Raw genomic sequence first — 12,814 nt, 5'->3', positions numbered from 1 at the left:
CTGTACATTATTCCTCTATCTTGTAGTGTTTTCAAATTATGGTCCAATCCAGCCCAGTGTTATTTTCTGAAACACTAGTTCTTAACATTTTTTTTTTAACCCACAAATAAAGCATCGGACAGGGGACCCGATAAAGCCCACCGTCCAGCGACATTATCCAGCGTGACTCGGCTGGGGATTGATTTTGGATAGGTTTGGTTGACGGCAAGCGCTGGGAGGGGAGAGGCGAGCCGAGAATATGCGACCAAGACACCCGGGTAGACGGGAGGAGTGGAATATAAGCGCCAGTGATGAGAGAGGCGATTAAGCCGAAAGGGGGGAAGTCTGGTGACCTTGAGTAGTTCACTCATTTCCGTCTGCACACTTCTTGTGGTCACGTGTGTTGACAAGCGGAAACATATAAATGTTTTGTTACAACTTGAACCTACAGACGTAATATTTTTCGTTGTATTATACACATTCATCTTTTTACTTTGGTATAATGTTTTAACATTAAATAGTAAAGTAAATCAGCTAGCGTATTTTTAATCTTTGCCGAGGAATTCCCAGTGGTCCAATACTTACGTGAACCATACTGTACCACTTTTGCCGTGAGGTAGTAAACAAGCCCCGGAAATGTTTATGTGTAGCGGCCTCCCGACCTTTAACCAGAGGCTGGGGAATATAACACTTGCCGATCCGAGCCACACACACTCAGCAACTCGACACAGCGTTTGATGGAATAAGTAAAGACAACGTTTAACAGACTTTTTAATACGGCGCCACTGATTGCGCTAAAATTATTTTGGCGCAATTTTTGTATCCCACATGTGACCATTTATAATTTACTGTAAGCATGGATAACAAAGTTTAACCACTTTACACGATAGGCGATTCTTTATTTTATATTGTACGAATGCTAGAATCGTTTTTCACGTATCTGCTGCATACTTCTGCAAAAGACACGCTATCTGTAAGTACGTAAATCTAGAATTTTTATTTTGTCAATCAAACTCGGTACTTCGCGATTCATATTCGGTTTGAAGTATTACTATGGCCTTTCTATTTAGAAGACTTTGACCACAGAATCGTGTGTAACCGCACACACTGCACTTACTTTGTTACGGACACTTAGACGAAGCAGATACTGTGGCTGACACCACGAGACTGGCAGCAGCTTGTGTGCCGCACGTGTGTATGGCGGCGTGTGACGCGCTCGTAGGCCGTGCGACAAACTGTGCGCGGCATGCGGAAAAATAAAAAATAAAATTCAACATTTAATATTTATCTTTAAAATTTATTATTTTTATTTTTTCACCCGCGTTTAGTGAAAACTGCGGATGCAAAGTCCGCACAAAGGCGGGCCGTCTATACTGTGCGTGCTTGCCGACCTATTAGAACACAGGCGGTGTTTTATGCCTTTTGACCTTGGTCACATCGAAACATCGCGGTTATGCAACAACGCGGGTAAAAGTTATGTCCCCCGACAACCGCGTTAAATAGGGAGTGTACTGTATTTTATTAAAGATGTAGAGGTGATAAGGTGTATATTTAATCCGTGAATCTGAATAAGAGCTTCTTTTCTGAACAAATATAAAAAAATTACTTTCTATTATTTTCCTGACATATTTTTCAAACATTCTCTAAAAAAGTGCTGTAATAATTCAAAATTTTTGACCATTATAACAAGTTATGTATGGATGCTTAGTTAAATTCAGAATTCTTAAAAAGAGTAGATGGATGTTTAAATTAGGTTAGCAACATATAAAATAATTTCAATAGCATGGCTAACTGATTAGGTTTGGTTAGCCACGTTAAAAATTCTTAAGATCATTATGAATTACCAATTTAAAATATAAATAGGTAACTTAACCATCCATCCTTACCGTTTTAAAATATTTTTAACGTAGCTAAGCTAACCATTTGTTCACACCATTTTATGGAAATTTTTTATGTGGTAAACTAACCAAACATTCCAACAATATCATAGTACTAATGATGTACCGAACCCAACAACTTGTTAAACAGGTTAAATTATTTTATGCATTTTTTTTTGGAAAGGAGGCTTTTTCCAGAATAACCAAAATTTCTTAAGTTTCATTTCACAGTGAATGAAAACAGATATTAAATGGAATAAAAGTAGAAATTTAACATTTGATAATGAATTTTAAAAGCAACGTTAAATTGTTACTCCAATTTTCTGCACAGCTTTTATGTTTTAGTAATCAACTTTTGTCACAGTTGTTGCCTTATTTACACACTGCTTTCTACCAATTATACTTACTTGTTTTATCAGGGTCTGTATCTATAAACTACATGCAAGTAGACAGGGCAACGTACTTGAGGGTCTGTATCTATAAACTACATGCAAGTAGACAGGGCGACAGGGTCTGTGTCTATAAATTAAATGCAAGTAGACAGGGCTACAGGGTCTGTGTCTATCAACTACATGCAAGTAGACAGGGCGACGTACTTGAGGGTCTGTGTCTATGAACTACATGCAAGTAGACAGGGCAACGTACTTGAGGGTCTGTGTCTATCAACTACATGCAAGTAGACAGGGCGACAAGGTCTGTATCTATAAACTAAATGCAATGCAAGTAGACAGGGCGACAGGGTGTGTATCTATGAAGTGAATGCGAGTGGACAGGGCGACAGGGTGTGTGTCAATGAACTAAATGCGAGTGGACAGGGGGTGGGGACGTACTTGTCGGCCTGCAGCAGGCGCGAGCGGGCCAGCTCCTCCTCCTGGGCGCTGAGCTCGGCCACGAGGCGGGCCTCCCCCAGCTGTGTCTCCAGCTCCAGCAGGCGCTGCTCCAGCTCCAGGCAGGCCTGCTGCCCCGCGTTCTGGGCCTCCAGCAGCGCGCACTGCTGCTCCAGCCCCTCGTTGCGCTGCTCCTGCAGCCCGTCCCGCGCCGCCTGCAACACAAACCCTCTCCCTCCCAGCGCCACTCTCCCGGCACGTTCCCGGCCAGACCGTTCCAGTTCGATCAGTTCAACGGGTGTTGCGTATATACTTAAAAACTGTGCCAGATCACCGACAAAGTTACCAAGCAGCTTACCGCGACGCCATCTTGAAGTCCACTGCTCTACCAACGGACAGTTTTGCCAGATGACTACTTGCAGTAGTAGTATCCATCCGCCGAATCCCACGATAAGCACAACACGTGTATTATTTTACAGAACAATGGGAGTACGGAATGTGAATTTAAAACCGTTAGAAAACTGATACCGTATATACCCGAATATAAGACATTTTTTTACCATAATTTATAATTCAAAACAAAAGGGGTCGCCTTAAGATTCAGATACACTGATTTTCAGGTAAACACACCTATTTTGGGGTCAATGTTTTTGGGTTGTGCAGTAGTTATTGGCTGCGCATGTTACGACCGATATTTTTGGAATGTTCTATAGCACAAGATGGCGCCCATCTTATAGACTAGTTTCTTGTAAAAAAAAAATGCATCAGCATAATGAAACTCTTCCCAACAGTTACAGTACCAGCCATATACAGTGAAACCTCTTTAATACAAACCTGAAGGGACCTAAAATTTTGCAGTTTGTATAACGAGGTTTGTATTAACAGGTGCATATGCTCACATTAATAATAATCGACAAAATCAAGTATTGATTTTTTACTCGAAAATTAGTCAAATAGAGAATTAAAGAGGCTTGAAAAATTCATTGATTTTTTCTGCACTTTTTTAGTTGCATAAATGTCCTTTACTGCACTGCAAAGTTTGTCGAAGAAAGACAAAGACATCAGTGTCTACATCACTAGCAGCCAGAACATTTTCCAAGACAATTAATGCTGAAGTGGACTTCACTCTAAGAATTTTTAAAAAATATTTCAACCTCAAAATTAGTGTCAGAAATATATCAGTTACTTGTCATTAAAGTTAAATCAGTTGAAAAATAAATAAAAATGGAAGTATTTTACTTAATTCAATTTACACTTGCAAAAAAAAAAACATACGCACAATAAATCTACATGGAAATTAAAGTCTTTTTCAATATCCTGAAGTCTGAAATATGTTTACTCATGTCATCAAATATAGAGCTGTACTGAAGAAGCCGATTTTGCCAATATTTAGTTGAATCGGCATTTCTGCAGACTTCCGATACGCTTGCTAATTTTCGGCCGATATTACTGAAAAACGAGAGAGACTGCCATAACCTAAAAATCCACGATCACCCTTTTCGTTTTTCGTAGTAGTACTGCATTTTTTCAGATCGCATTATTTCTTCGCAACATGTGCCAAACGTACATATAAAAATTTAACATCCTATTTTTCAATAATGTTCTTTATTTTTAATATGTCATAAATAAATACATTACTGTCACGGTAAATATACATCTCGGTTGTTACGGTAACTGTAGTGCAAATGCGGTAGCTATCGTGCTTCTGTAGTAATTATGGTATCAACAAAGAATCTTTAGTTCTTTTTATGGTAATTATCTTAGGATAACAATTGGGTTTGTACTGTAGTTATGGTACATCATCCAATTTCTTCGTAAGTTGTTGTTCATTTGTCTTTTCTTTATATTTACGTGCTCCATTACTTGGCTGCAGATTTAAGTTGATTTTTACTACTGTATACTATCGTTACTGTTTTTATGACGGTTTCTTTCTAAGAAATGGTTATTTCTGCAAAATCTTTATGGTTAAACGATCATCTATTATAATTTATAGTGACGGGACCACATACTTTGTACGATCAATGCGGAAAAAACGATAATTCCAACATCGGTACAAGCGGACTTTTTTAACCCTAGTTGTATGGCAATTTTGCCGGGACCGTAGAAAGTATACGATAAACACGGACAATCGATACATGCGAGTTCGATAGATAGAGGTTTGACTGTAGACCATTTACCGTACAAATTATTTGCCGTTAACAGAATTATAAGGAAGCTGCGTGCACGTGATTAAAGTGTGCGATTCTTGTTCTAAAATTTCATTCAGTTTATCCGATAATAAAACAATAGTACACTACGTGAGCGGACGTGAGGTTACTTCGTAATACATAATAACGAATATTTCGTATTAACCGTATTGATTGACATTAAATATGCTATCCCAGTCTGAAGGGGAATTAAAAGTGTTCGAATAAACGCGAACTTTGAAATAACCGGTATTTTATTAACAAGGTTTCACTGTAGGTATTTATTTCTGTTTGTACATAAACTGTTAACAGTATTTCAAAAGTGGTGGTTGAAATCCCTTGTAACATTCACATTTTCAATTTTATATCTAATTTGTTGGCATGTGTTTAATACAATAAAAATTTTTTTTCCTGAAAACATGAGGCTGTAGTTTGGGGGTTGTCTTAGATTCGAGGTCGTCTTAGATTCGGGTAAATACCGTAACTAGGCATGCGCTTAGTCTTTTTAATAGTTTGAACTAAATATGAATACGAATATCAAATTATTCGTGAACATGCTCATTTACCTTGAAGATCTAGTATCACAAATGATCTCTACCACTATCTCAGTAAATCTCTTTACATTTACCTACTGCAAACTAAGTCTCCCCCCAAAACCCCATTGCCGGCATTATCTCTCATGTTTTTTTTGACCCCCAAAAGATGTGAGAGGAGCACCAACTCACAGCCCAATCCAATCCACAAACCTCTTTCCTGCCAAATCCCAACTCCTAACTTATCACTTTCCTTCCAGTGAAAACATTAGTGGTGTCAGACAACGAAGGACGGCCCTCATACACCATCATCTTGTGTAACTTGTAGGCTACTGCAGATTATTTCTTGTCTACTAAATGTATGCTAAATTCATTCTAGAATCCATAAAACATATACAATGAAATTTACTGATAGCTAGGGACCGGAAAAATTCGCGGGTTCAATGACCTGTAGGATGAACTCCATAGTTCTGCGTACTCTCGGTCAAATGTCACCCACTCATTCGCTGCTGTCTTGTGAGACGTCCCACCGTAGCAGTCTGTGATTCGATAAAGCTTTGATTGGGTGTTACTCATTGGCTTAGAGTCATCCAGGTGAGTTGCGAGCCAACAGCAGAGGCAGCACCGAGGTATAACGATTTGTATTTTAGCCTATCGCGAAATGAATTCGCGAAATTTTTCCGGTCTCTACTGATAGCATTTAAAGTACAAAATACAAGATAAGATAAAGAACATTTTACTATCAACAATTCCTCTGTGAAGATATCACATTTTTCCAGATAACTACCAACACAAGCAGAATTCTCACCTCCAGCTCCTGTTCCAGCTGCCTGTTCCTGGACAGAGCTTCCTCCAGCTGGCTAGCGATGCCTTTCACACTGTCCGGTGCCGGTGCCGCCGCCGCCGTGGGCGAGCCGGACTTGCCCTCCATCACCGTCACGATGCCCTCCATCTGGTGGCGGATGGCGTCGTTGTGCAGCAGCAGGGCTTCCAGCTTCTCTCGCTGGTGGCACACCTGCTCCAGGATCTGCGACGGCGCTTGCAGCGAGACCGCGCCCTCCGCGAGGCACTGCGCAACCAAGCGTTCACACTTCGACACACTTCCAAAACACACATACAACCCCATTTCAGGGCCTTTTCTTACAACTTTTTTAATATCACAGGGTTATTTTTAATATAAGAACAACAAATTTAAACATAACCATCACTAAATATAATCCAAATGCAGGAAACATGCAATCTATGTTAAAAAGCTCGAAACAATTTCAAATATCATTTTTAACATGAACTAAGTTTACAGCCTCCAAATATTTATATCTAATGTGACAAATGTGAAACATGGGAAAAAAAAAAAATAATAATAATAATAATAATAAAAAAAATTAGCAAAAGCCTTCTGGCTTCCAGCACAAGATACTCAAACTCACTGTAGATTCTAATAAACTTTAATAACACTTCTTTTTCATTTGCATTAATAAAAATGTTACCTTATGTGATTAAGTTTATCATTAGCAGATGGTTTGATAACATAAATGTGGTATATGTATAGTAATAAGGATGGACGGAGTGTGAGGGACAGAGTGTGTGGTGAAGTTGGCAATGCATGGGACACGTGACGAAGTGTGGAACAGATGTTACGGGAATGAATGAAACGAATTAGTAGTAATAAAGATTGAATGAAGAAGCAAAATATTAATGTGTTAAACATTACAATAAAGCTTATAAAAAGGGAATAAAAAACCTGTCGTCCAGTTCCAGAGTTTTAAACAAATTTACAGGTCAGTAACCAAACAAACTCACAATATTGAAACTAGCAATTTAGTGAATGCAAAGAACGTTGACATGTCGAAACAAGTCTGCTGGAGGTACCTCGATGCTGGTGGACTTGTCGAGCTTCCCCGCGGCGCACGCTCCGTCGCCCCCCGTGTGCCCGGTCGCCCAGCGGCAGAACGTGTTCAGCTCCGCGCGCAGGGAGTCGTTCACTCGCTCCAGGCCGCGCATCCTGCTCCTCAGCCTGAGCAGCTCCGTCTCCACCCTGCCCCCCTGTCGGCCTGCAACCAACCACGCGCCACAGCTTCAGCAACTCGTGCACGCACTTTCACACGTCACCAGACTCCAAACAACGCCAGGTCAGTTCTTGATCCAACATCCAACATGTTAGAAACAAACTAGCCTTCAAACAAAAAATTACACCCACACAATTAATAGGGCAAGGAAATAGAACACTTCAATGATTGTGCAACAAGCAATGTCATCAGCCAAGTGGTGGGAAGAGAAATTAGACATAGAAACACAACAGCTCACCTGGTGACCTCATCCCTTCGCCGGACTCGGCAGCATCGTCCGAGGAATCACTGGACTCCAGGTCCCGGGAGTTGTCGAGACTCAGCCTGAGAGGACTCCTGCAGGAGGCTGCCTTGGCACGGTCCTCGCACAGGCCCATTCTCGCGAGGGAAACGTTCCTGTCGGGCTCCGACCACGCCTCCGAATCGGAAAGGCAGCCGTCGTGTTGCTGAAGCTGGCTCAGCGCAACAGCACTGGCGCTGGAACTACGCCTGATCTTGTTGCTGTGGTTCAAGAGATCGCACTTCCGCAGCTGAGCGCAGCCATCCATCTGTGGCAACACAGCTTGCTTCTTGGAGTTCCTCGGAGACAGTCTCTTGGGACTCTTCAAGTCTGCACTATTGCCACCATCTCTCAGGCAGTTCGGGGCATTGCTATGCTGACTATTATAAAATGTAATGGAAGCAAATGATACGTTCAATTCTGGCTGTTTTCCAGCGAGGGATGCAGACTGCTGCTGAGGTTCCGTCTCTGTACTTGCCCCTTCCTTCTCTGCTTGAGTCATCTCTTTGTTTCTCTGTATCAGCTCCTGCTTCAACGTTTCGACTTCCGACCTCAGACGAGCGATCAGCTGCACGTTACGGTCGTCTTCCGACATTCCGTGCGAGGCGTTCACGCCACAGGGGCTGGCAACGGGCGACCCCGGGTTGCAGCTGCTGTCTTCGAAGCAGTCTTCCAGCCAGCTCTCGTCCCACATGTCCGCCAGACTCACGTTGCAGCTGAGGGAGGTCAGGCAGCTCGACAAGGAGTTCACCTGGGAGTCGCCGGCACCGGAGCCGCAGATGGACATGTTGATGGTCCTGGACAGCTCCATGCTGCTCTCGACCGCCTGCTTCAGCAGCTGCCTGCGCTTGCGCCCCAGGCCGCCCAGGAAGCAGCCGCGGCTCAGGAGGGAGTTGAGGAAGCGGGCGAGCTCCTCCAGACGCCTGGTGAGGACGGCGCAGGCGTCGACCGCCTCGCAGCGCCAGACCTCCGCTCGCGCGGCGTCCTCCTTGGCCTTGGCCAGCTCTCCGCGCAGCAGGGGCAGCAGGTGGCTGTCGTCCCGCTCCGGGGTGTTGCGCAGCCTGTCCTCGAGCTCCCCCACGCGCTGGCACAAGTACAGCCGCTCCTCCAGCACGGACCTCACCTGCTCGCGTAGGTCCGCCCCGTCCGGGTCCTGGAACACGTCCCGGAACGTCAGCGCTGAGGGCAGGCTGGCGTGCACGCCCAGGTCCGCCATCTTGTCCAGCAGGACCTTCACCTGGAAGTCGCGGGCGGTCACCTCCTGCTGCAGAGACATGATCTCCACGTCCTTGTTCTCGCAGATGCTGTTCACACGGTGCTGCAGCTTCTCTATCTCGCGGTTCTTGCTCCACAGCTCCTTGTTCACCAGTTCCTGCAGGTTGTTGTTCTTCTTCTTCAGCTCCACGTTCAACTTCGCGATTTCTTTTGTCTTCGCTTCCAGCTCTTCCTTCAGTTCATCGGTAGAAACATGTCCTTCCGTAACTGAAGCCTTTTCACTCTCATTTTCCTCCCTTGCCTTCTTATCAAAACTTCTCTTATCTTCCTGTAGAGATGAAACGGTATCCTTCAAAGCAGCTATCTCTTTTTGCAACTCCAAAATTTTATTATCCTTTTCTCGAATGACACTAGTAGCAGATGCAAGTCGATTTTCGTATTCAGACAGCTGGTGTTCCTTCTGCTTAAGGCTTTCCATCAAACTCTGTGGGTGGAAAAAAGAAATAAATAAATAATAGATTAAATGCAGTAAACAATTAACCTTACCATTAGCATTTATTTTCATAACCTTACTTTGATCTGCTTCTCCAATTCTAGACGAGCCATAACTTGGTCCTTAACGAGCTGACTCACAGGTTGGTTATTATTCTCGATTTCTGCCCACAGTTTCTGAGAAACAAACATTTCAAATAAAAACTTAAATTTAGCACCATATGAAATCATTAGTCAACAATAGAATGCCTTCAGTTAACACCTTTAGACCTGTATAGCATTTGACAAACACAATCAGATCAACATTGAAAAGCAGATATGAAATACATTAAATAACTGGCACGAATAACAAGAAATTGTACAACTGACTTATCTGAACAGAAAAAAATGTAGCTTGTATGCAACGTTGGCAAAAGAAATTACCTTCATTCCTGAAATCCATTCCGAGGAGACCCACTAACTTTAAATCACTTTTTTTACTTAAAAAAAAAAAATACTGTTGAAGCTGCAGTATCAATGCTGCAATTAATTTGTACAGTACCACCAATTTTCAAAATAGGCTATGTGGGATGGTCCACATAACCCACCATTATGTAGTATTGTAGTGTATTAATATTGCATTATATTCCTGGGAAAAAAAATCTTATAAGTGAAATTATATTTTTTAATTCAGAGGAAAAAATTAAATAGACATTCTACCTCTACTGAGCCCGGGGTCACCCCTCATTTCAAACCTTTCACACATACCCCCCTTGCTAAGCCTGTTAGAAGTAAAACTTCACACATGGAGTAATAAAAATGTGTGCAAGTGTATGGAAATATACAAGTGTGCTATAATGAAAACATACCATAAACCCATAAAGTGCTCCACACCTAATCATTACCATCACACTAATTTCACTCTAATTAACTCTTCTGGATGTGAAGCTTTCAATAACTGCATGCTCTGCCTTTAAACAGCATTACTTTCTCAGGCTACTCAGTATGTATGATTCGGCTCCATGCCAACACTACCAAATGGAAAGGAGAGCCTACGATTGGCTTGCATCTAGCAATCATCAGCAAGGTGTTTATACGGCATGTATCAACATGCAGCACTTCAAGTTTCAATGTAACTTCCCGGAAACATACGCAAATTAACGAGGTATCGCCCTGCTGGTTACCCTTCATTGTTGCTACAGCAAGTACCAGTGAACTTAGGCCACTGTAGGTTTTAGCGATTAAAATGTTGTCTGTTGTACTCTTGCTCGAAGACATGCCACTGACCCTAGCAGCAGGGTTGACAGGAGGTCCAAATGACTGACCCTGGCACGCATCCCTCCACAAGAGTGGCTTCGCGAGATACTACAACCTCTAGCTGTCCGGCTAGATACTATCCGAGCAGCTTAGTTGCCTGCTTGCTGATTACCAGAACTGCACAGATCGAATATGTAACTTATAACCACTTGGTCAATAAAAAGACTTTAAATAGTGATTGAAAGACGTCTTGTAAGCTCCTGCAGTGAAACAAACACCACGACCACACATTAGCTCAACCAACACGACTGCAGCTATGATACAGAATCATGGCTGTACAAACACATACACCCACAAAGGACTGTTCCAAGTGGAGGGAAAGGATGTAGACTGTTTTGGTTAGACACACACGCATACCGACAAGTGTTTTGCATGATTACAGCTCAGCCTTTGTCAACTACACTCATAAGCCATACTCCCTATTTGCCTTTGAATCACCTGCAGTAGCAAACTTCAGTGGCCAAGATATGCCTACTGAAGTCAGCATTGGTGAAGTATATAAATGTTTACTCTGTATTACAGAATCTAACCAGTGCTCACGTTATTTTGTAAATTTTTTTTTGGTATTGGACTTGCATGTATTTAGCAGGATCAAGTTTTGTTTAATGAAGTATAATTAATTGGTCAGTTGTACCACTGATATCCATCTGCCTAGCTTGGTCTCGATATTAGCTACACGAGAGACTGTTTTGTGAAGATCCGACTCAGCTTGTGTTCACTACTGTGTCTAAAGTTGAAATGAGGCATGACTTTTGGGCTAAAACTCTGAGCAGTGCAAGCAGAGAGAGGTGCAGCAAAGGAAAAGGGAGGGAGTAACAAGAAAGATCAGTGTGAGTAAGAATAAAAGAATAACGGACAAGTGTCTCTAGGCCCTCATAATTAGGTGCTCCTCTTTTGTTGCAGCTGGCAGCTTACCACACCTGTCATTGCCTACACGGTTCTCCAGGGGAAGCCAAGATATCAGAACGATGAGCTTTTCCTTTGCATGCAACTAAGTTGGTTTATCTACTGACCCAACTATCTTAATTGTATAATACTATATTCAGTTAAATTTTAATAGTGATTGACATAATTTTTACACAAACAACATAGTTGTTTGTTATAATTTTATTTTTAAAAAGTTGTTCCCTACTTATATTAAATCAAAACTATAAGTTGGAAATAAAATAAAATTATAAGATATTTCTAATAAAGTTAAGTGAACCAACTGCAATGACTATTATTTTATTGTTAAATATTTCACAAAAAACATTTTTAAAATTTTTGTGAATTGGATTTTACTAATAAACTAGCAATTTTCAATTAACCTTAAGTGTGTGGTTAACAATAAGAAAATAGGAAAATAGGAGTGTTGGAACACTTGATGGGCATAGGAGTAATCTTGATGAGACATTTATTTCACCTACAAATAGGTAGCATTAATCTAAAACACTTTTTTAATATTATTCTTGAAATATAATTTTTTATAAGTCAAACAATACAAAGATATTTAAAAAAAAATTATATAGTGCAGCTAGTATGATATAATTCAGTACATTTTAAAACCTGTGACAATACCCACAATAAAGTGATCTAGACATTATTTTAGATGTTTTTAATATAACAATAAGTTATTATCATTAATATTTTACGATTGGTTCGGCACTAAAATTAGCAATTAAAATAGCACAGTTAGCAGAAAAAAAATGTTGAGGGAATAGTGGAAAGGTTAAGTTCATCACCAATAATTTTTCTTAGCTTATTCAACCATAACACAGCTAACTACCTACATAAATTCTGTTCAGACAGTCTACATATTCATGAAATAATCTATAAATGCAATAAAAGGAGATTCACAAAATTTTATAAACATGGGTACAAATAAAAATAAACTCTATAAAAATAAAAAAAAATACAACTATGTATACAGGTACAAAGCAATGCGAGGTAAATATAGAGCCAGCACAAAAACTACTCAATAATTAAGGAAGAGACAAGATTATATGGTGTATTACGATAAAACTGAACTAACACAGTAAAAAAGTCAGCATATTATATAACACCGAAATGCATGTAAAAACACC

At 41.0% G+C, this 12,814-nt stretch overlaps 1 protein-coding gene across 3 annotated transcripts in view; it reads right to left on the bottom strand.

Annotated features, from left to right (window-relative positions):
- Positions 1–12,814, bottom strand: part of LOC134542224 (centrosomin) — an 83,959-nt gene that overhangs the window by 19,012 nt on the left and 52,133 nt on the right. For all 3 annotated transcript variants that reach the window (XM_063386308.1, XM_063386307.1, XM_063386309.1), the window contains exons 9-13: positions 9,537–9,632; positions 7,707–9,447; positions 7,272–7,453; positions 6,211–6,471; positions 2,687–2,898 (exon numbers count right to left, since the gene is read on the bottom strand). In XM_063386308.1, coding sequence (XP_063242378.1) covers positions 2,687–2,898; positions 6,211–6,471; positions 7,272–7,453; positions 7,707–9,447; positions 9,537–9,632 — 2,492 coding nt within the window. The remainder of the gene's footprint in view (positions 1–2,686; positions 2,899–6,210; positions 6,472–7,271; positions 7,454–7,706; positions 9,448–9,536; positions 9,633–12,814) is intronic.

Source organism: Bacillus rossius (genome assembly GCF_032445375.1).
Source record: "Bacillus rossius redtenbacheri isolate Brsri chromosome 4 unlocalized genomic scaffold, Brsri_v3 Brsri_v3_scf4_2, whole genome shotgun sequence".
NCBI classification, from domain to species: Eukaryota; Metazoa; Arthropoda; class Insecta; order Phasmatodea; family Bacillidae; genus Bacillus; species Bacillus rossius.
Note: the sequence above shows the minus strand (reverse complement) of the source record. Positions and strands in the feature narration are given on the sequence as shown.